At 40.7% G+C, this 21,889-nt stretch overlaps 1 protein-coding gene across 6 annotated transcripts in view; it reads left to right on the top strand.

Moving 5' to 3' along the window:
- XPO5 (exportin 5) overlaps positions 1-21,889 on the top strand; it is a 43,477-nt gene that overhangs the window by 4,485 nt on the left and 17,103 nt on the right. For 5 of the 6 annotated variants that reach the window (XR_014061853.1, XR_014061852.1, XM_081518841.1 and 2 more), the window contains exons 6-19: positions 2,105-2,131; positions 2,658-2,843; positions 3,508-3,584; positions 8,120-8,219; positions 9,322-9,405; positions 10,029-10,154; positions 11,135-11,225; positions 12,745-12,873; positions 14,246-14,364; positions 15,314-15,469; positions 16,814-16,855; positions 17,184-17,273; positions 20,145-20,344; positions 20,987-21,086. Coding sequence is in view for 4 of the 6 variants with exons in the window: in XM_081518841.1 (XP_081374967.1) it covers positions 2,105-2,131; positions 2,658-2,843; positions 3,508-3,584; positions 8,120-8,219; positions 9,322-9,405; positions 10,029-10,154; positions 11,135-11,225; positions 12,745-12,873; positions 14,246-14,364; positions 15,314-15,469; positions 16,814-16,855; positions 17,184-17,273; positions 20,145-20,344; positions 20,987-21,086 (1,527 nt within the window). In the remaining 2 variants the exon portion in view is untranslated. Of the gene's footprint in view, positions 1-2,104; positions 2,132-2,639; positions 2,844-3,507; positions 3,585-8,119; positions 8,220-9,321; positions 9,406-10,028; positions 10,155-11,134; positions 11,226-12,744; positions 12,874-14,245; positions 14,365-15,313; positions 15,470-16,813; positions 16,856-17,183; positions 17,274-20,144; positions 20,345-20,986; positions 21,087-21,889 lie in introns of all 6 variants that reach the window. The other variant, XM_081518840.1, reaches the window with a different exon arrangement.

The following is a 21,889-nucleotide window of genomic DNA, read 5'->3' as shown; positions in this document are numbered from 1 at the left end:
GTGTTTTGAAGTCAATCCTCCAGCAAGGAACTAGGGTGTTCATCTCAGTAAAAGGAAAGGCTATTTTATAAGCAAAACAGAAAGATGACAGGAAAAACTGGAATTAATTTTCTAGGAGGTTCGATTCAATGAGTTCCAAACATATTAGAAAAAATAATTCCCTTTTTAGTAAGAAAATTCCTGAGATAGTGTAAAAATGAAGCTTAATTTTTTAAAATTTAGTACAGCAGTTCTCAGTGGGAGGGCAATTTTGCCATCTAGGTTGTCACACCTAGGGGTTGCTACTGACATCTAGTGGGTGGAGGCCAGGCATGCTGCTGGACATCCTGTAGTGCCCAGAACAGTTTTCCACAATAAAGAGTTATCTGACCCAAAATGTCAATAGGATTGAGGTTTCAGAACCCTAACCTAGAATCCTCATACATGTTTATTTCACACAAATAGTGTTCATTAAGATTCATTATTTTTTCTGCCCTCAGCAGCTTCCTTAAGTTTATTTTGAGAGCTCGAGAATACTAACACAAATGATAAGACAAAGTATTGTTAGCTGTCAGGGTAAGGAGATAACAATGAGTACCTAATATTATGCTGTATACTTTTTCATGCTTTACGCATTATTTAATCCTCAAAACAACCCTAAGTCAAAAACTATTGTCTCCATATTACGGTTGAAGAAACCAAGTTTCAGAGAGTAATTATTGAAGATCCCGATTAATGATTGTGGGGAATTCAAGCCCCATCCTTTTTACAAGAATGGACTTTCCCCCAGAATACCTCTCCAGGATTTTTCAAAAGAAAATATCAAAGTATTTTAATTGAAAAAATACCCATGTATATTGAGGGTGAAAGAGGTATTCTTTTTATTTTCCCCTAGGAGATTTAATCCCTAAAAGAAACGAACAAATTATGAATGCTTCGATGCCCTAGACATCTAACCAACATGCTAGAGCAGGATTGATTGGTGACACAAGTTAGAAAAGCATCCACTGATGTTTTTCTTTAGCCTCAGTTCCTGTTTTCTCCATCTGTTCAACCAGGCTTCCAGGACCAGAGCACACCAAGGGACGTTTCTTGTACCTGCAACTTCTTAGTTTGCTCGTAGTTCCTTCTCTGCTTCCATCCTTTCCCCTTCCGTGGGCAGTAGGCTGAATGGTAAACGAGGATGGGATGTGTAGGCTTACTCTCCCTGTCCTATCCCCTGGCTCCTGCACTGGTCCCAGGGGCAGAAGAATAGGATCCGAATGGGAATGCAGGCTTGTTGGAGTAGAGGGTCAAGACTGGACTGGGCTGTTGTTGCCTGGATCCCTTTTCCTTCTTGGGCAGCATCAGTAGTTACTGGTGAAAGGGTTCTACTCCTCTCGGTACCATTAACACCCCTCCTTGATCACCACTGGTGAAGGCTTAATACTTGTTCTTTGTTAGAAAAATACCTTTTGAAAGTTGAAAAAAAAAGAATTATAAAAAATCCTTTGTGGTGCTAATGGTGGTAAGTTTTCAAGTACTTTAGGAGTTGCTACTCCTGCTTATAAAATTATAAATTGTTTAATTTACTGAACAGACATTATTTTGGTCTATTTAGCATTTAATATTCTTTGTGTGTGTGGTTTTCCTACAGATATGTCCATATGTACATGGTCATAAATTGTACTCATTTTAATTTTACTTCTTGCTTTTTTCCACTAACATTATTTCAGTTTACCTTTGCCAGTTATAATTTGTCTCTATTTTAATATGGAAAAATTGTTAATACTTGAATTTTGACTGTTTCTTTTCATCAATAGCAGTGTTGAGCCTGCTTGCATTGTTCATTTGTTAGTTGTATTTCTTTGTAAACCGCGCTCTGAAACTCTTTTTGGATCTTAATGTTCTAATAAATTTATGTAAGCTCTTTAAATATTAACCTTCTGTCGTATTACTAAAACTAAAATAACCTGTCCTCCTCTGGAGAATATCAGTTATGTGTTCTTAGTAAAGTTGTCTTCTGTTCCAAAGTTGAGTCTATTTGAAAATCATTGTTTGAGGGCCTAGATTATGGGGGTGGAAAGTTATTACACAGCCTTTTGTTCATTAAAAACATTAGATCCTTATACTTCTTTTCTTTCAGAAGGCAGACAATTCTCAGGAGTCAAAGGTAAGAGCTCTCTGTGGAGCTGGAAGGAGGCTTTTGGGTACGAGGATGCACACACCTGGTGGAGGGTGGCCTCAGCCTTGTTTTGTTTTGTTCTGCTTTTGCCACGCTGTGCGGCTGTTAGGAGCTTCAGTTCCCCTACCAGGGATCGAGCCCATGCCCTCAGCAGTGAACCCACAGAGTCTTAACCACTGGATCGCCAGGGAATTCCCTCAGCCTTGGTTTATTTGATCACTGAGCTGTGGTGGAAGGGAGTTAAAATTATAATATCTATAGATTTCTTGAAGGACCTAAAATGATCACACACGCCAATGTGGTCTTACTGACGGACATTGAGGTGCCGTTGTTTGAGAAGTGATTGTGTATCAGAAAAAAACCTTTGAGTTGCCTATCAATGACTGTTGCACAAGCACTTTTTTTTCATCGTTTTCTGTTTAGAATTAGAAAACAGAAGGAGGTTGGGTGTAACCACAGCTTTCTTATCTGTGAGCGAGGACTTGATGGTTAAAAGTTACTTCTTTTCATGCAGGCCCAAGCAAACTGTCGAGTAGGAGTTGCGGCACTGAACACGCTGGCAGGCTACATTGACTGGGTGCCCATGAGCCACATTACTGCTGAGAACTGCAAACTCCTGGAGGTGCTGTGCCTGCTCCTGAACGAACAGGAACTTCAGCTGGGAGCAGCTGAGTGTCTTCTCATCGCGGTCAGCAGGAAAGTAAGTTACCACTTTAGGCTGACTTTGATCCTCAGCCTCTGAGGGATGCATATGTGTGTTCCATTCCATGTTGTGGTGAAAGACATTTAAAGGTTTGAGTGTTTTGTTTTGTTTGTTTTACTTGACACCAACCTACCTGTCTCCAACCTTTTGGACAACAGTTTGCCGGTATTCTAGGAATCCACTGGCAGGATATACAGAGATGTGTAGGGCTACATGGGTCTTGAAACATTTGTGGGTTTTGGTGCTTCACATTTAAAAAACTATATAAGTGTCATGTTAAAACTCACATAGTATTATGTCAAAGAATCATAGAAGGTGACTGAACTGACTTTATAGCTAATTTGGCTAACAAATGAGATCATGACTTTTCTCCATCAAGAATGTTATGTTTAGATGTAATTTGCTTTCATATCATCATTATTACCCAGCATATTTAATTTTTATTCATTTATTTAATTGGAGTACCAACACATTTTAAAATGTGTCTTATCCAGATGTCAATTTAAAGAGTTGACCTTTTTCCAGTGTTCAGTTAGCCCCAGGGCTATGTGAAAATTAGGAAGTCAATATATTTGATTGTATAGGCATAGAAGTTGTTAGTACTTAGAAGTCTTTAGTAACATAGTTTGTATTACCTGTGTTTCCCTAAAATTGGGTCTAGGGCAAGTTGGAAGACCGGAAGCCCTTGATGGTCTTATTTGGAGATGTTGCCATGCATTATATTCTCTCCGCTGCACAGTGAGTGTCTACTTTGCTATGTGATTTCTAATTTCTTTGTCATTTTTGTATCTTATTTGGATATATCCAAAGTTCCTGTCTGACTGTTGGCAGTCAGTTAACTGTTTTTTTGGTTTTTATTTTAAGTTTGAGCTTTATTCTGAGGACAGTGTGAAGTTCTTATGGTTTATTTTGCTGTGGGTGTGTGTCTGTGTCTGTGTGTGTGTGTGTTGGCTATGCTGTGTCTTCATTGCAGCGTGCAGGCTTCTCTAGCTGCAATGTATGTGGGCTCTCTAGTCAAGGTACGCAGGCTTAGTTGTATGTGGGTTCTTAGTTCCTCAACCAGGAATGGAACCCATGTCCCCTGCATTGGAAGGCCGATTCTTAATCATGGGACCACCAGGAATTCCCTGTGTTTTTAATAAAAAAAAATCATGCACTCTTAAAGGGACTGTTTCACCTTTTTGAAGACTTTCTGCTGGAAATAAGTTGTGGCTGTTGATTTAGCACCCACTCATATTCCATCAACCTGTAAACACATTCTAGGTCCTGGAATAATGGTTTGTGCTTATTTTCTTCTAATTGCTCTGGAAAATATAAAAGCATTTCCTGATATGTGTTTCTCACCCAGGATTCAGATAGAACTGTGTATTATAAGTAGTTGAAACTGGCAAAACACCCACTTTTCTTCCATACTCTTCATTTTTGGTGCCAAGGACAAATGAAAAGGTAGATGCAAGACACATATGTATTACTTGAACTCTCTCACTGTCCATTCTACACAGATTTTATGATGGCTTTCTTTCCTATGGATACTACAGGTCTGTTTTTAAGGAGGCTTGTTAATTGAATGAGTAATGTGTCTTTTGGGTGGCCACTTTAGTTACTGTTTCCAAGTCTCATTTCTTAGTTCCCTAAAGATTATGACATTCCCACTGAAGTATCCCATTTCCATTAGTGCCACTGGTACTGGTTAGTAAAGCTGTAATTCACACCAGATGGTCAGACTTCAGAGCCAGCAGCAGAAACCATGGCGCCACACTGCCTTTCAGCATCACTAGCACCAAGGTCTTACTTACCCCGAAGCCCATGCTTCTTGTGTTATAGTGTACTGCCTCCGTGGCTGCTGTCCACACCAGTCCTGATTAATTCTTGTTAGTGTGAATTGTGCTACATCATTTTAGGTCAGGTTTTGCCATTAAATAAGAATTCTCATTTTAATTTAAAGAGATATTTGCACTCTAAAATAGCACCTAAGTGATTATTCATCTGAACTAAATGACTTGGAGAAATGAGACACCAAGTTAATGTTTTCAATACAGTCTTTTAAAAAAAGATTTTATGTCTTTTGAGCAGTTTAAGGTTCACAGAAAACTTCAGGGGAAGGTACAGAGATTTCCCGTATACTCCCTGCCCCCATACATGCACAGCCTCTCCATTATAGACCTCCCCCCACAGCAGTGATACATTTGTTAAGAGTTGATGAACTTCAGTTCAGTCTTTCAGTCATGTCCAACTCTTTGCAACCCCATGGATTGCAGCACACCAGGCTTCCCTGTCCATCACCAACTCCTGGAGCTTGCTCAAACTCGTCCATTGAGTCAGTGATGCCACCCAACTGTCTCATCCTCTGTTGTCCCCTTCTCCTCCTGCCCTCAGTCTTTCCTAGCATCAGGGTCTTTTCAAATGATTCAGTTCTTCGCATCAGGTGGCCAAAGTATTGGAGTTTAAGCTTCAGCATCAGTCCTTGAAATGAATATTCAGGACTGATTTCCTTCAGGATTGACTGGTTGGATCTCCTTGCAGTCCAAGGGACTCTCAAGAGTCTTCTTCAACACCACAGTTCAAAAGCATCAATTCTTCAGCGCTCAGATTGCTTTATAGTCCAACTCTCACATCCATACATAGCTTGGATTAGATGGACCTTTGTCGGCAAAGTAATGTCCTGCTTTTTAATATGCTGTCTAGGTTGGTCATAGCTTTTCTTCTGAGGAGCAAGCGTCTTTTAATTTTCATGGCTGCAGTCACCATCTGCAGTGATTTTGGAGCCCAAGAAAATAAAATCTATCACTGTTTCCATTGTTTCCCCATCTATTTACCATGAAGTGATGGGACCGGATGCCATGATCTTAGTTTTCTGAATGTTGAGTTTTAAGCCAGCTTTTTCACTCTCCTCTTTCACCTTCATCAAGAAGCTCTTTAGTTCCTCTTTGCTTTCTGCCATAAGGGTGGTGTCATCTGCATTTCTGAGGTTATTGATATTTTTCCCGGTAGTCTTGACTCCAGCTTATGCTTCATCCAGCCCAACATTTCACTTGATGTACTCTGCATATAAGTTAAATAAGCAAGGTGACAATATATAGCCTTGATGTACTCCTTTCCCAATTTGGAACCAGTCTGTTTGTTCCATGTCCGGTTCTAACTGTTGCTTCTTGACCTGCATACAGGTTTCTCAGGAGGCAGGTAAGGTAGTCTGGTATTCCCATCTCTTGAGGAATTTTCCATGGTTTCTTGTGATCCACACAGTCAAGGGCTCTGGCGTAGTCAATAAAGCAGAAGTAGATGTTTTTCTGGAACTCTCTTATTCTATGATCTGATGGATATTACAACGGATGAGGAACTTAAAATGACACACAATGTGTTATACATTATGTTACATATATTATGTTCTACCTTTTATGGGTACATGCTGTGGGTTTCAGCGTTATAATTATAGTATCCTACAGAGTTTCTTCACTGCCCTTAAAATCTTCTATGCTCTGCCTGTTCTTCCCTCTCCCACCCAAATCCCTGGCAACCACTGATCTTTTTACTTTCTCCATAATTTTGCCTTTTCTAGGATGTTGTATTGTTGTTCAGTCGCTGAGTCATGTCTGACTCTTTGCGACCCCATGGACTGCAGCACACCAGGCTTCCCTGTCCTTTACCAACTCCCAGAGCTTGCTCCAACTTATGTCCGTTGAGTCATTGATGCCATCCAACCATCTTATCCTCTGTCGTCCCCTTTTCCTCCTGCCTTCAGTCTTTCCCAGCATCTGGGTCTTTTCTAATGAGTCAGCTCTTTGCACCAGGTGGCCCAAGTATTGGAGTTTCAGCTTCAGCATCAGGCCGTCCAACGTATATTCGGGGTTGATTTCCTTTAGGATTGACTGATTTGATCTCCTTGCAGTCCAAGGGACTCTCAAAAATCTTGTGTGTTGCCTTTGCAAGTTGTTTTTTTCACTCGGGATCATGTATTTAGAGTTCCTCCATGTCTTTGATGACTTGTCAGCTTATTCCTTTTTACCACTGAATAATATTCTATTGTGTGGATGTACCAAAGTTTATCTATTCTCCTACTGAAGAGCTTCTTGGTCGCTTCCAAGTTTTTGCAGTTATGAATAAGGCTTCTGTGAATATCTATATGTAGATTTTTGTATAGAGATGTTTTCAGCTCCTTTGGGTAGTTACCAAGGAGTGTGATTACTGAATCATATGGTAAGAGTATGTTTAATTTTATGAGAAATTGTCAAACTATCTTCCAAAGTAGCTGAACTATTTTGCATTCCCACCAGCAATGAATGAGAGTTCCTGTTGCTCTTTATCCTCCCCAGCATTTGGTGTTCTCACAGTTACAAATTTTGGCCATTCTGATAGGTGTGTAGTGCTGTCTCGTTTTTGTATTTGCAATTCCCTGATAGCAATTTGATGGGGAGCTTCTTTTCATATGTTATGTTTATTTCCCATCTGAGTATCTTCTTTGATCAGGTGTCTGTTGACCCATTTTTTAATCAGATTTTTTTTCTTACTGGGTTTGAAGAGTTCTTGTGTATATTGTATAATAGTCTTTATCAAATGTGTGTTTTGTAAATATTTTCTTCCAGTCTATCACTTATCTTTTCATTCTCTCTTTAATAATTATACATTATTTATTTATTCTTGGCTGTACTTGGACCTTCATTGCTGTGTGTGGGCTTTCTCTGGTTGTGGCAAGCAGGGGCTACTCTTCATTGCAATGCACAGGCTTCTCATTGCAGTGGTTTCTCTTGTTGCTTTGTGGCACGTGGAATCTTCCCAGACCAGGGATTGAACCTTTATCCTCTGCATTGGCAGGTGGATTCCCGTCTACTGTAGCACCAGGGAAGTCCCTCATTCTCTTGATTAGAGTCCTTTTGATTTTGTCAGTAATTTTAAGGAATTACTACATGCTCCCCTAGGGATCCAAGTCCTTCCTAGGTATCACTGTCTTTTCATGCAGTTTCTTATACATATATGCATTGTTCTGTGGAGTCATGCTTCGAGTTTACATTACTATTCCAAAATACCCCACTACCATATAATACCCCAAATTAGGGTGCCTGTTAAAGGATGAGATTGCATTGAACCCTCTTCCTCATCGATCTTTCAGTGTTTGGTTGGAGGTGTGGGGGTTGATTTTTTTTTTTGTTTTTTCTTTTCAACAGTAACAATCACCTGAAATTTGAATATTGGAGCACAGACCACATGCAGTCCATTCCAGGGGACTATCTTTGGTGCTCTTGATGTGCTGCTGATTGCACTGTTTTCTCGTCTTACAGGACTGCTGATGGAGGAGGCTTAGTTGAAAAACACTATGTCTTCCTGAAGAGACTCTGTCAGGTGTTGCGTGCTCTGGGCAATCAGCTGTGTGCATTGTTGGTGAGCACTTTCTGGAGAGTTTCAGGGCCATCTGAGGAGAGGATTTAGAAAGTTGTATTTGTGTAAAGGGTAACACATGCCCTTGACTTTAGCCTGAGGGAACATTGCCCTACAGATTATTTCTTATAATTCTGTAGATTAAATTATCTTAATTGAATTTGAATGATATAAATTTATTTAATGTCAGTTATTAATACCTATAGTAAACTTTCACATCTGTTATTCCATAAAATCAGTGTTGCTTCTCTTCATTTTGGTACTTGTAAAACTTCAGTCTACCTGATGCCTTACCCTTTAAAGTCCTTTTAGGTCATGAAACATGGATTCGGATAAAGAACGCTTTTCCCAAATTAAAGGATATATTATTTAATCATTAAAAAAAAATATTTAGTCTGATTGACCTGAAAATAACATGTTAAAAGATAGAATGTTAGTACACACTTTTGTACTTGATGTCAGTGCCTTTTTTTGGTGGCTTGAATGGCTTGAGGGGATAGAACTTCAGGCATAAGATGTGTACCATCGAAGGATTATTTAATAGGTTGAGTCACAGAAATGTGACTAGACCAGGTCCGAAGAAATAGTTGATTTCTGAAATGAATATTTTTTTAAGAAAAAAATTTGTATTCATTTACTTGTGGCTGTGCTGAGTCTTCATTGCTGTGCAAGGGTAGTTGTGATGAGCAGGGCTGCTCTTCACGGCGGTGGTTCCTCTTGTTGCAGAACGTAGGCTCCAGGCAAGTGGGCTCAGTAGTTGTGGTGCACGGGGTTTAGTTGCCCCGAGGCATGTAGAATCTTCCTGGACGAGAGGTTGAACCTGTCCCCTGCACTGGCAGGTGGATTCTTAACCACTGAACCACCAGGAAGTCCATGAATGCTCTTTTGTTTTACTGTTTGCTCACAGAATAGATTTTAGTGATGATTGAGGTAAAGCAGCTTTTCTGAGTTTTTGGCCTTGAAATGAGGTCTTCCTTAGGCCACAAGGAAGTATAATAAAGTCCTTTCAAAACTTTCAGTTTTGAGGATATAAGTTGTCTTACTCCACTCTCCACCCTGACCTCCCCATCAGCATTATTAACATAGCGGCCTTTTTGTCCTACAGGGTGTGGATTCTGATGTAGAAATACCAGCAAACTTTGGAAAATACCTGGAATCTTTTCTTGCTTTCACAACTCATCCAAGTCAGGTAAACTTTATGGAGATAACTAATCAAAATTTTAGTTAGTAAATTAAAATCAAGTGCTATGACCTGAAATAATGAGCAGCTCACGTATAAAATGTGACTGTCAAGATCCTGGGGAATTACTCTAGTGGCATTTCATTAAGAGAATTGCTGCATCTTCTTCCCAAGTTAGCTATTGCAGTCTAGATCAGCAATTACCCCCTCAGGTAATATCATTCTGATAATGCTCAGTCAGATATGAGGTGGTTTCTCAGGTAATTTGCTACTAAACATACTTTAAATAAAAAAGTCTGATTAATTGTTATTATAAAATTAATTTCATCCAATCCAAGATTTTCCTTGTATCATCCTGAGGTGTCTGTATGCTTTCTTGCATAAAAGAAAGTGGTAGAGTTTCAGCTCATTGTCTGGGTATTGCATGTGACCCACAGTCCGTCTGACTTTTACTGTATGGTCCATAGTGACCAGTCATTGCTGATGTACTCCAGTATGGGCAGTTTCAGTCAAATTATTACAGAGCTTTATTTCCATGGAAAACTATAGTGGATAATTGCTGAGCTAAGTAATAGTCTTGGCTGTATAAAACTTAAATCCTTAAACCGAGTATTTTTCTTTTTTTCCTTTAGTTTTTGCGTTCTTCAACTCAGATGACTTGGGGAGCCCTCTTTCGACACGAGATCCTATCCCGAGACCCTTTACTATTAGCAATAATACCAAAATATCTGCGTGCTTCTATGACTAACTTGGTCAAGGTATGCAGTGGGACCCTAAAGTGGAATGTAGGTGAATACACATCTTAAGACTTAGATGGCACCATTGACAGCCCTGTGTTGGTCACTGAGATCCTTTCCTTAGGCATATTAGTCTTTTATTCCTTAAAAAGAAAGAACTCATTACTATGTCTCCTCTTTCATATTTGCAAGCACTTATGTGCCAAGTGTTGAGCTAAGTGCTAGGAAAAAGAAGTGATAGGATGAGAGCAGTGACTATGACCATAAAATGTGATCATTGCCTTTCAGAAGCTAAAAGCAGAACGGAAGGTGGAGTCAGGGAGATGCCAAGAGGAAGTTAATATCTGACTTTCTGAAGGCCACATGAGAGTCAGGAACGTGAATGAGAGGAAAGGGAGAGTGGAAGCGGATTGCTCACTACCTCAGTCGAGAGTTGCTTATGAATACTCGGAGGTCTCCTCAAGGCTCTTGGCAACTGACCGATACTTATTCTTGATTTATAAAATCAGAGAATGGGACCCATTCAAGGATTCTCTTATTTCCTCAAAGGATTCGCATAGCACACCGTGTTCTAGATCTCTGCCGTCGTGGTCTTCGGTACTTTTTGAATGAAACATACAAAGTCCCATGCTTATTCCCAGGGTTCAACGTTTAAGAAGACAAATAGTCTTAATTCTACTTATTGTTTGCTGTATTAGCACTTTATTTTGAGACGTCTTTATACTCAAAGACCTTAAACTGATTTCAGAATTTAATTTTCCATGAGGAACTTGGAAGAGAGTATCAAATAAAAATGTTCTCTTTCTGCAACTCCCAGGACTGTTCCAGCTGGGAGCAAATTGTGGACTTGATGTAGACCAGAAGCAGTTATTTATCATAAACCCTTAATTCATGTAAACCCTTAGCTGTTCTTAAATAAAAGGTGTCTGAGCTCCTGAAATTGAAGACTCTTTCAGTGGGTCCATTTTCATTCCCTCCCCCAATTATCTTTCTCTTTCCAGATGGGCTTTCCTTCTAAAACTGACAGCCCTAGCTGTGAATACTCTCGATTTGATTTTGATAGCGATGAGGACTTCAATGCTTTCTTCAACTGTGAGTGAACTGGCCTGAAATTTCTCCCAGCAGTCTCAGCATGGCATCTAGCGTTGAGGCATGGTGCATGAGCTGGGGTTCTATATTATAGAGCCCCACGTCTGGATGTTGTTGTCATTGTTGTTTAGTCACCAAATCGTGTGTCTGACTCTTGAGACCACGTGGACTGTGGCCCGCCAGGCTCCTCTGTCCGTGGGATTTCCCAGGCAAGAATACTGGAGTGGGTTGCCATTTCCTTCTCCAGGGGATCTTCCCTGACCCAGGGATCGAACCCCTGTCTCCTGCTTGGCAGGTGGATTCTTGACCGCTTAGCCACCTGGGAAGTGCCCCCTCCCCAAGTGTGGACAGCAGTGTGCTGAATCTCCAGTTGCACATTGCAGAGGGCGCTGGGATTGCACTCATTCCAGGCTTGGTGTCCTCTCTTAAAACACGCACATGCACACTGCCTTTGGACATTGATGTTGAGAGATGGTAGCCATGTGTAAGGCACTTTGAGTTTTTAAATATATTAGAATTAAATACCATGTTACTTTGTAGGTCTCTTTTTGTAAAAAAGAAAAGAAAAGCGCATGATTCCTAATTCTGTTCTAGGTTTTCTATAGCTTGGTTCCACACCCCCTCCCCCCAGCTTTTTTCAATAACAACTTTTCTGAGATAATTCATTTATCGTACAGTTCACCTGTTTATAGTATACAATGCAGTGGAGGTTTTTTTGTGTATTTTCAAAGTTTTACAACCACAGTCCATGTTAAGACATTTTTTGATCTCACGAAACCCTGTAACCATTAGCAGTCATCTCCCAACCCTCTTATCCCTCTGGAAAACTACTCATTTACTTTTCTTTATTTAACATATTCTGAACATCTGATATAAATGGAATCATACAGTGTATTGTCTTGATAGCTGCTGTCTTTCTCTTAGTGTAATATTTTAATAATCTATGTTGTAATGTTTATCAGTACTTTTATCATGTAATATTTATCATTTCTTTTATTGCCAATAATATTTCATTGTATGAATATAACACATTTTACTCATCTGTTGATAGGTTGATAGATACTTGAGTTGTTTTCACTTCTTGGCTTTAAGAATCATGTTGTGACATTTGTACAAGTTTTTAAGTTAATGTGTATTTTTATTTTTCTAGGGTATATGCCTAGGAAGGGAATTACTAGATCATATGGTAATCCCATGTTTAATGTTTTGCAGAATTGCCAGACCATTTTCTTCAGCAGCCATACCATTTTACGTCTGTACCAACTTGATCTTTTAATTCCAGCAGAAAGGGGAGTTTCTGTTTGGTTTGCCGCTTAGAGGATTTAGCTGGTGTGATGGCTTCTTAGAATTTATTTTGGAAAATTTCTAGATTTGTTAACAAAGCTTTAGTGAACATTTGTTAGATTCTTTCTTCAAAACAGAATCTTTTGGAATATTTTTCTCTTGGGGTGGATAAATAAATAAACATTGCCTAAATATCAACGATACGCTGATCCTTGATTCATGTCTTTCTCTTTGGCAGCCTCTCGGGCCCAACAAGGAGAGGTAATAAGGTTAGCATGTCGTTTGGATCCCAAGACTAGCTTCCAGATGGCTGGGGAGTGGCTGAAGTATCAGCTCTCAACTTCTATTGACCCTGGCTCCATGAACTGTAAGAATTTTTTTGTTTTTTCCCCCCTGAACATTGGTGAAGAATTTCATCAAAACTGTGCATAGAAATAAACCTCTGAGCTCCATATCAATACATTATGATAGTAGTGTTCAGAAATAGCTTTGCTCACTGCCCACTTCCATCCTAGAGAGGGAGCCTTTTCATTGGAAAACACAGGCAGAGACGACAGATGTAATGCCAGATTTTAATTCTGTTTTAATTAGGGTAAAACCATGACCGTATCAGTGTAGCCTTCATTTTTCTTTTCTAACAGAGTCAACCAGTTATTTATTGTTTATTTTACTACTTCACCTCAGGCACCATCTTAACAAATTATATGTCTCAACCTAACTTTTTAAAGCTTTTCAACCAAATTCTTGCATAGCATTTCTCTTAAACTGGAAAAGAATGGCTTCTTATATACAGCAGGAGCAGTGCAGGGGTTTCCCATATTGCTCAGCTCCCCTCCACGTCTTTGGGAAATGTCACTTTATGTAAAATCAAAATAAGCTCCCTCTACCCAAAAGCGTAGGCCAGGTAACTTCTTTGTATCTTATGTCTGTCATCTTATGAATGCATGGGCAGGTGAGAGGATTTTAAGGGAAGGGTTTAAGTCACTGCCTTGGAAAAGCTCCACACTATGATCAGTTAGCAAGTACACTAGTTACTTGACATTCAGTTTTGTGTATTCACAATTTATTCTGAAGGTCCCTGGTATCTATTAGTAGCTTGAATATTGATGGAGGCCCAAATAGGTTGTGTACCAAGATGAAGCTAGTAAATGGGAGCACTATACAGTAAGTAGCAACAAAAGTAATTTGTGATTCCTTTGGCCTGTGCCTTGCTGTTTGAGTGATGTGCTTCAATGATACTTGTAAATTTGGAGGGTGGCACCATTCTCTGCACGCAGCCCTTGTAGTTGTCATGAGACTGTTGGATGTGAAGCAGCGTTTTGTATCTTCATGTCAGTTCCTTGTTGGAGGGATTCTTTATGGTCTTAAATGTCTTTATTTAGATTGCCATGGACAGATTATAAAGGGGAAGGAAGGGGAAATTAATATTTCTCAATTGTCTAATTGGCCAGGCACTGGTTTTGATGATTACGTGTGTATTCTCATTCAATAGTCAAACTGGTTTTGCAGACAAGGCTCACAGAGGTGAATCCAGATAGCTCGTTTTTAAAGGTGGAGGCAGGATAAGGACCCCTTTCTGCTTTTCATTGTTTTCTCTTCCCTGGCTGAGCAGGGTTAGATTATCCTGTTCCTTCAACTGTGAAATTACCTAGTGGTTTCTGAGGCCCCACTGGCTCGGTGTCTTCTGTGATCCTATAGTATTTGTGTTTGTGTGTCTTTAAAATCCTGTTCTCCCACAGCTGGAACTGGAGAAAGCAGCCTCTGCTCCATATTCTCACCTTCATTTGTGCAGTGGGAAGCCATGACGTTTTTTTTGGAAAGTGTGATCAACCAGATGTTTCGAACGCTGGACAAAGAAGTAAGTGCTTGTTTCCCATGCTGGTTGCATAATAATTTTGATCTTTTTAAAGCTGGTAGGGAGATAGGAAAATGTGTGAATGTGCATCTCACAGAAGAGGAAACTGAGATTCAGAGAAGGTGAATAACATTCAAGGTCAAATAGTTAATAAATAGCAGAGTTGGGACCCAGGTAGGTCTCTCTGACTCTAAGCCCTGCAGGGTTTAGTATTCATTTTTACATAATAGGATGAGCCTGATAGTACAGTGAACCACAAGCAGGATAACGATTACAGGGAGGACAGTGATGGAAACCTTGAATCAGAAAATCTGGAGAGATCATTACCATTAGGATTTATGGTAATTACCTTTTCAGTTTATGGCAGATCGGCCAGAATATTCATGATGGCTGATCTGTGTCCCTCTTTGCTAAGTAATCTGATTAAGTAGATCTTGCTTTTCTATACTTCATGTCACCTATCACCCATCTCTTATATTGTTAAAGGTAATTATGTAATTATCTGGATAACAGCATATACTGTATTAACTGTTAATTAGATTAAAATAACTGGATCACTTGTTTAGGGGGTAATCATCTTAGTGCATTAGGTTAGGTGTCAGAAGAATCTGAGTCCCTTGACAATAAGTGAGATTTATTGCTTTTTCAAATAAATGGCATGTTAACAAATAGATGTTAGGATCATTGACTTCATCTGCTTTTACATCACTTCAGTTAGAAATGATGGCATTCTGAGTTTGTTCAGTTTCCAGTAGTGGGTGATGCTGCAGCCCTAGTAATGGTGACATCATTTATGAAAATTTTAATAACATGGGGTAATGCTTAGATTGTTTTAAGGGTTAAGAAGCAGTATATAAAACCATATTTGGCTGCCATAATTATAGAGTCTGAAGGAAATTTAACAGAAGCAGTTTTCAGTTCTGGCAACCTCCTTTTAATGTCTGCATCACAGGAAATTCCTGTTAATGATGGAGTAGAGCTATTGCAGATGGTCCTGAACTTTGACACCAAGGATCCCCTCATCCTGTCCTGTGTCCTCACTAACGTCTCAGCACTGTTTCCATTTGTCACCTACAGACCAGAGTTCCTGCCCCAGGTCTTCTCTAAGGTAAACTCCCCCTCCTTTGTAAACTTTATTTTGGAATTTCTAAGCTAATTATTTTTTGTAACTTTGTATAAATATATGAGATAAGCTAATAAACAGTTGTTTATTCAATTATCAAATCTTTACTCTGTACTTACGGTGGAGCAAGAACCATGCTAGGAGGAAAGCCTTGTCCATAAGCACCTCTCTGGAGAGAAAACACATATAGACAGGTGTGGTACCTCCGTGGCATTGCAGTTAGTAGACGTATACACTGAGCAATGGAAGAGTACCTGAAGGAGGAGGTGTCAATGTGTGCTGGCAGGTTGGGCGGAGATTTGTAAGAGGGAAGTTTCCAGGGTCCAGTTTAGGTGATTAGTGAGAGTTGGAGTCCCACCTGAGTGAGAGTATTGGCCCAGGAGGAGGGTAGGAGTAAGGAGAAGAAGGGGTGAGCTCTGTTTTGCAAGACTACGTTTGAAGTGTACATACAGTTTCTAGGTGGAGATGTGTCACACTGAATTGGCTATCTGAGATTAAGTCTAGACTCAGCAAATTAATGAGATAAAATTAAGGCATAGCCGTGATAGAAATGCCACCAGTATAGTGTGTGTGCTTAGTCACTCAATTGTGTCTGACTCTTTGCGACCCCATGGACTGCAGCCCATCAGGCTCCTCTGTACATGGGGCTTCTCCAGGCAAGAATATTGGAGCATGTTGCCATGCCCTCCTCCACAGTGGAGACAAAGCCTTAGCAAAGGAGATGGATGTGGAGCTGGACATGGGCTTAAGCAGAGAATCCTGGTGATCACCATCATTGAGGGAGGAGCCCTCAAAGAAGAAGAAAGGGATAACCAGAGAGAAAATGTGTTACCAAGTCCAGGAGAACTTTAGACTTCAAAACAGACTCATTTGTTGCTATGAAAATTCTCTAAGATGTGGAAAATGTCCACTGAGTTCCTCGATCAGACCTTTGTTAGAGTATTACTCCATTACAGTGACTAGGGCAGCAGTTCCACCACACTGGATTAAGTGGGAAGTTGTGAAATGGATTCAGGGAGAGTAGACCACTCAACTTTTAATAAGAAGTGGAGCGATGTTACCCTGGCTGAGTGTTTGGGTGATGGCCTGGATTGTTCTGGGGTTCTGTGAACTTGTTATTTGTAAAATGTTTGATGGTAAAATTACAACTATCGAGCCTCTTCCAGTTATGTGAGGAAGGGAACACCTGAAACTTTGTAAAGCCAGTTGAAAACCCTTTTGCTGCCTTATTACTCACACTTTGGGGATTTTGTTGAAAATTTTGTAACTATTATTTTAAAATACTTTATGCATCTGGTACTGATGAATGACCTTTTTTCTTTCCCTTAGCTGTTTTCATCTGTCACTTTTGAAATTGTTGAAGAAAGTAAGGTAAGACCATTCATTCAACCCACAAATTATAACTTCTTAAGAACAAAAATGTAAATACCCAACACTTGGTCTAGCTTTTTTCTGTAAGCAAAAAGGGTAAATAAAGGCAGAAGACAGTCATGTGATGCAGTGTTGGGCACTAGACACACTCTAGGGCAGGCAGTTAACGTGCGGGTTCATTCATGGTGAGTGTAGATGGTCACTTCATTATGCTCCTGTAGCTGTGAAAGGTATGTCCGCCTCTGAAGGAGACACTTAACATGATTCTCTGCAGCCTCTGTAAATCATATTTAAAGTGGCTCTAAGTTGATTGAATATCTCTTCCCAGGCTCCCAGGACCCGGGCGGTGAGGAATGTGAGGAGACACGCGTGTTCCTCCATCATCAAGATGTGTCGTGACTACCCCCAGCTCGTGTTGGTAAGCCCTGACTCTGGTCAAGGAGCCACTGAGACATGCCCAGTTTGCATATATTTAATCCAACCCTAATTATACCTCACGTAAGAGGAAAACTAGGAACTTTAGTTTTGCTAAGAAAAAGTATTAGTATACATGTTCTGGGGTTGGTGTCGTCTTCCTCTCTTGCTTGTGGTGGTGGTGATGTTTAGTCACTGAGTTGTGTCCAACACTTTGCAACTGTGTGGACTATAGACCACCAGGCTCCTCTGTCCATGGGATTTCCCAGGCAAGAATACTGGAGTGGGTTGCCATTTCCTTCTCCAGGGCATCTTCCCGACCCAGGGATTGAACCCACGTCTACTGCATGGCAGGCAGATTCTTTACCACTGCACCACCTGGGAGGGCCCCTCTCCTTAGTGGAGTTAAATATGCAAACATTATTTCAAAATGAATAGTTGTCTTCCATATGGGAGTGTCCCTGTCATTGTACACCTCTTGACTATAGTATGTGATGTTCTTAACCATCACTGTCAAGTAATATGCAAGTCTTGAGAGACGCCAGGTGCAAACCCTAACCTTTTTCGGAGGGTTTCTCTTAAGAAGTTTGGCACTACTTCAGATAACAATTAACCAAAAATTTCTTCTCTGAATACACCGTGGTTATGTCTATCTCTTTCTTTCCCTCTCCCCCCACCTTTTTATTTGCTTTATGTACTTATAAAGTATATAAATATGTATATATATAAAACAAACTGATCTTTGCCCATAGTTCAGTTATTTACTTGTGTCCGACTCCTTATGACCCCACGAACTGCAGCACGCCAGGCCTCCCTGTCCATCACCAACTCCCGGAGTTTACCCAAACTCATGTCCATTGAGTTGGTGATGCCATCCAACCATCTCATCCTTTGTCGTCCCCTTCTCCTCCTGCCTTCAATCTTTCCCAGCATCAAGGTCTTTTCAGATGAAGCAACTCTTCGCATCAGGTGGCCAAAGTATTGGAGTTTCAGCTTCAACATCAGTCCTTCCAATGAACACCCAGGACTGATATCCTTTAGGATGGACTGGTTGGATCTCCTTGCAGTCCAAGGGACTCTCAAGAGTCTTCTCCAACACCACAGTTCAAAAGCATCAATTCTTCAGTGCTCAGCTTTCTTTATAGTCCAATTCTCACATCCATACACAACTACTGGAAAAACCATAGCCTTGACTAGACAGACCTTTGTTGACAAAGTAACGTCTTTGCTTTTTAATATGCTTTTTAATATGCTATCTAGGTTGGTCATAACTTTCCTTCCAAGGAGTAAGCATCTTTTAATTTCATGGCTGCAATCACCATCTGTAGTGATTTTGGAGCCCCAAAAAATAAAGTCTCTCCCTGTTTCCACTGTTTCCCCATCTATTTGCCATGAAGTGATGGGACCAGATGCCATGATCTTAGTTTTCTGAATGTTGAGCTTTAAGCCAACTTTTTCACTCTCCTCTTTCACTTTCATCAAGAGGCTCTTTAGTTCTTCTTCACCTTCTGCCATAAGGGTGGTGTCATCTGCATATCTGAGGTTATTGATATTTCTTCCAGCAATCTTGATTCCAGCTTGTGTTTCTTCCAGCCCAGCGTTTCTCATGATGTACTCTGCATGTAAGTTAAATAAGCAGGGTTACAATATACAGCCTTGAAATACTCCGTTTCCTATTTGGAACCAGTCTGTTGTTCCATGTCCACTACTAACTGTTGCTTCCTGACCTGCATACAGGTTTCTCAAGAGGCAGATCAGGCGGTCTGGTATTCCTGTCTCTTTCAGAATTTTCCACAGTTTATTGTGATCCACACAGTCAAAGGCTTTGGCATAGTCAATAATGCAGAAATAGATGTTTTTCTGGAACTCTCTTGCTTTTTCGATGATCCAGCGGATGTTGGCAATTTGATCTCTGGTTCCTCTGCCTTTTCTAAAACCAGCTTGAACATCTGGAAGTTCACAGTTCATGTATTGTTGAAGCCTGGCTTGGAGAATTTTGAGCATTACTTTACTAGCAAGTGAGATGAGTGCAACTGTGCAGTAGTTCGAGCATTCTCTGGCATTGCCTTTCTTTGGGATTGGAATGAAAACTGACCTTTTCTAGTCCTGTGGCCACTGCTGAGTTTTCCAAATTTGCTGGCATATTGAGTGCAGCACTGTCAAAGCATCATCTTTCAGGATTTGAAATAGCTCAACTGGAGTTCCATCACCTCCATTAGCTTTGTTCATAGTGATGCTTTGTAAGGCCCACTGGACTTCACATTCCAAGATGTCTGGTTCTAGGTGAGTGATCACACCATCATGATTATCTGGGTCGTGAAAGTCTTTTTTGTACAGTTTTTCTGTGTATTCTTGCCACCTCTTCTTAATATCTTCTGCTTCTGTTAGGTCCATACCATTTCTGTCCTTTATTGAGCCCATCTTTGCGTGAAATGTTCCCTCGTCATCTCTAATTTTCTTGAAGAGATCTCTAGTCTTTCCCATTCTATTGTTTTCCTCTGTTTCTTTGCATTGATCACTGAGGAAGGCTTTCTTATCTCTCCTTGCTATTCTTTGGAACTCTGCATTCAAATGGGTATATTTTTCCTTTTTCTTTGTCCATAAAGATACTATAAAAGTTAATATGGAAAAAAAAAAGACAGATGGTTTTCATAGTTATAGACAAGGAAAACGCAGTTCCTCAAATGCTCAAGCCTAAATTGCCTTGCCTGTTGAGGCAAAAGAAGAGTGTTGTAATTAAGTTATCAAGTGACAGTCTCATTGGCCTGACTATTCTGGGAATGTCTTCGTCCTCATTTTACCTTCCTTGAGTGACCCACACTCCCTGAAGATCAGACCTTCACCACCTCTGGGTTTTTCTCTCTGTGATACACAGCCCAGTTTTGACATGCTATACAACCATGTGAAGCAGCTCCTCTCCAACGAGCTGCTCCTGACACAGATGGAGAAATGTGCCCTCATGGAAGCCCTGGTTCTCATCAGCAACCAGTTCAAGAACTACGAGCGTCAGAAGGTGTTCCTCGAGGAGCTGATGGCACCCGTAGCCAGCATCTGGCTTTCTGAAAACATGCACAGGTAGAGGAGAGCCTTTGCTCTTGACCTTCACTGCATGTGAGCACCCAAGCTCTTCCAAGAGCTGGGCCTGGGTCGGGGCATAAGGATATGGAGGCGTCATGGCAGCAGTACGCTTTGATGTGTGTCAGCGGCCTGAGAATGTGGCTTGTTTATCCTCCTTGCTCTCAGTGACACCTGAAGGTGTCTAAAGGCATTCTTGGAGTGAAGTGCTGAAAATACCACCTTGCTCTGCAGAGGCAGAGGAACAGAGAAGAAATGAATAAAGACAGATAGGGTGGGGCAGGAGGCCACAGAGGGAGGTCTGCTGTGGTGTCAGACTACAGCCCCAGCACATGTAAAGAAGTGGGAACAGCTGGTGGGGGCCATGCGAGTAGGAGCTGCACCGATACCCCTCTGCCCACATAGCATTTTCAAGTTTGCATCCTCTTTGATTCTTAAAGTGTCACCAGTAACATTTAGAAGGGGGAAGAGAAGTTTAATAAGTCCTCTTATGACAGCTGACAATGAATATGATTAGACTCCTGTCACTGTAACAACTACTCTTTGGGGTTCAAGTAATATCACAGCTTAATATCTCTTGAGGAAGTAACTGTCCTTGGTTAAAATCATGGTGTAACTTGTCTTTCCCCTTCCACCCTGTAGAGTGCTCTCAGATGTTGATGCTTTTATTGCCTATGTGGGTGCTGATCGGAAAAACTGTGACCCGGGCCTGGAGGATCCCTGTGGCTTAAACCGAGCACGAGTAAGTAAGCTTCTCCCGGGAATGGGAAGGTGTGTTATCCTTGGATAGAAGTAGGGTATTGTTATTCATCCAGGTTTGTGGAGATTTTTTGTATACAAGTGAAAAATCTGGGAGCCTCCACTTCCTTGAGTGTCTCCTTTCTTTTCTTTGTTCTTAAATTCCTGAGTTAGTTCTCACAGCAGAGCTGGTAGTCTTTTTATGAAGCCATTATTTTGATTTTAAGGATATCTAAGTAACTCAGAGGACTAAAGGTGTAATGAGGAAGCAGGTCAGAACTTCATCAGCAGGGTGGGTTCTCCCTGCCTTTACTCTCTGGCATGTAAAGTCCTGGGCTTCCCAGGTGGTACAGTGGTACAGAATCTGCCTGCCAGTGCAGGAGACACAAGTTTGGTCCTTGGGTCGGGAAGATCCCTTGGAGAAGGAAATGGAAACCCATTCCAGTATTCTTGCCTGAAAAGTTCTTTGGACAGAGAAGCCTGGCGGGCTATAGTCCATGGGGTTGCAAAGAATTGGACATGACTGAGCACAGAAACACAACACAGCATAAAGTCCTAAATGGTGGCCTGACTTGCAAACCTGAGATTTTCCAGTTCTTTGCTATTCAAATGAGCATTGTTCCTGGCTCCATTATGGCAAAAAGTCTTATTAATTAACCTGGCAAGTTGTCAGTTGGTAGAAAGTACTATGAGTGAGGATTAAGGCACACCTATGAAGGCCTAAACTGGAGGGTGCAAGACCAACTCAAAACCAATATGAAATGTTGTTAGGGTAAACACTGTTTTGAAGCATGTCCAGTCTACCAC

This window comes from Giraffa tippelskirchi, chromosome 8 (assembly GCF_054371585.1).
Source record: "Giraffa tippelskirchi isolate mGirTip1 chromosome 8, T2T-mGirTip1v1.2.pri, whole genome shotgun sequence".
Lineage (NCBI taxonomy): Eukaryota > Metazoa > Chordata > Mammalia > Artiodactyla > Giraffidae > Giraffa > Giraffa tippelskirchi.
Note: the sequence above shows the minus strand (reverse complement) of the source record. Positions and strands in the feature narration are given on the sequence as shown.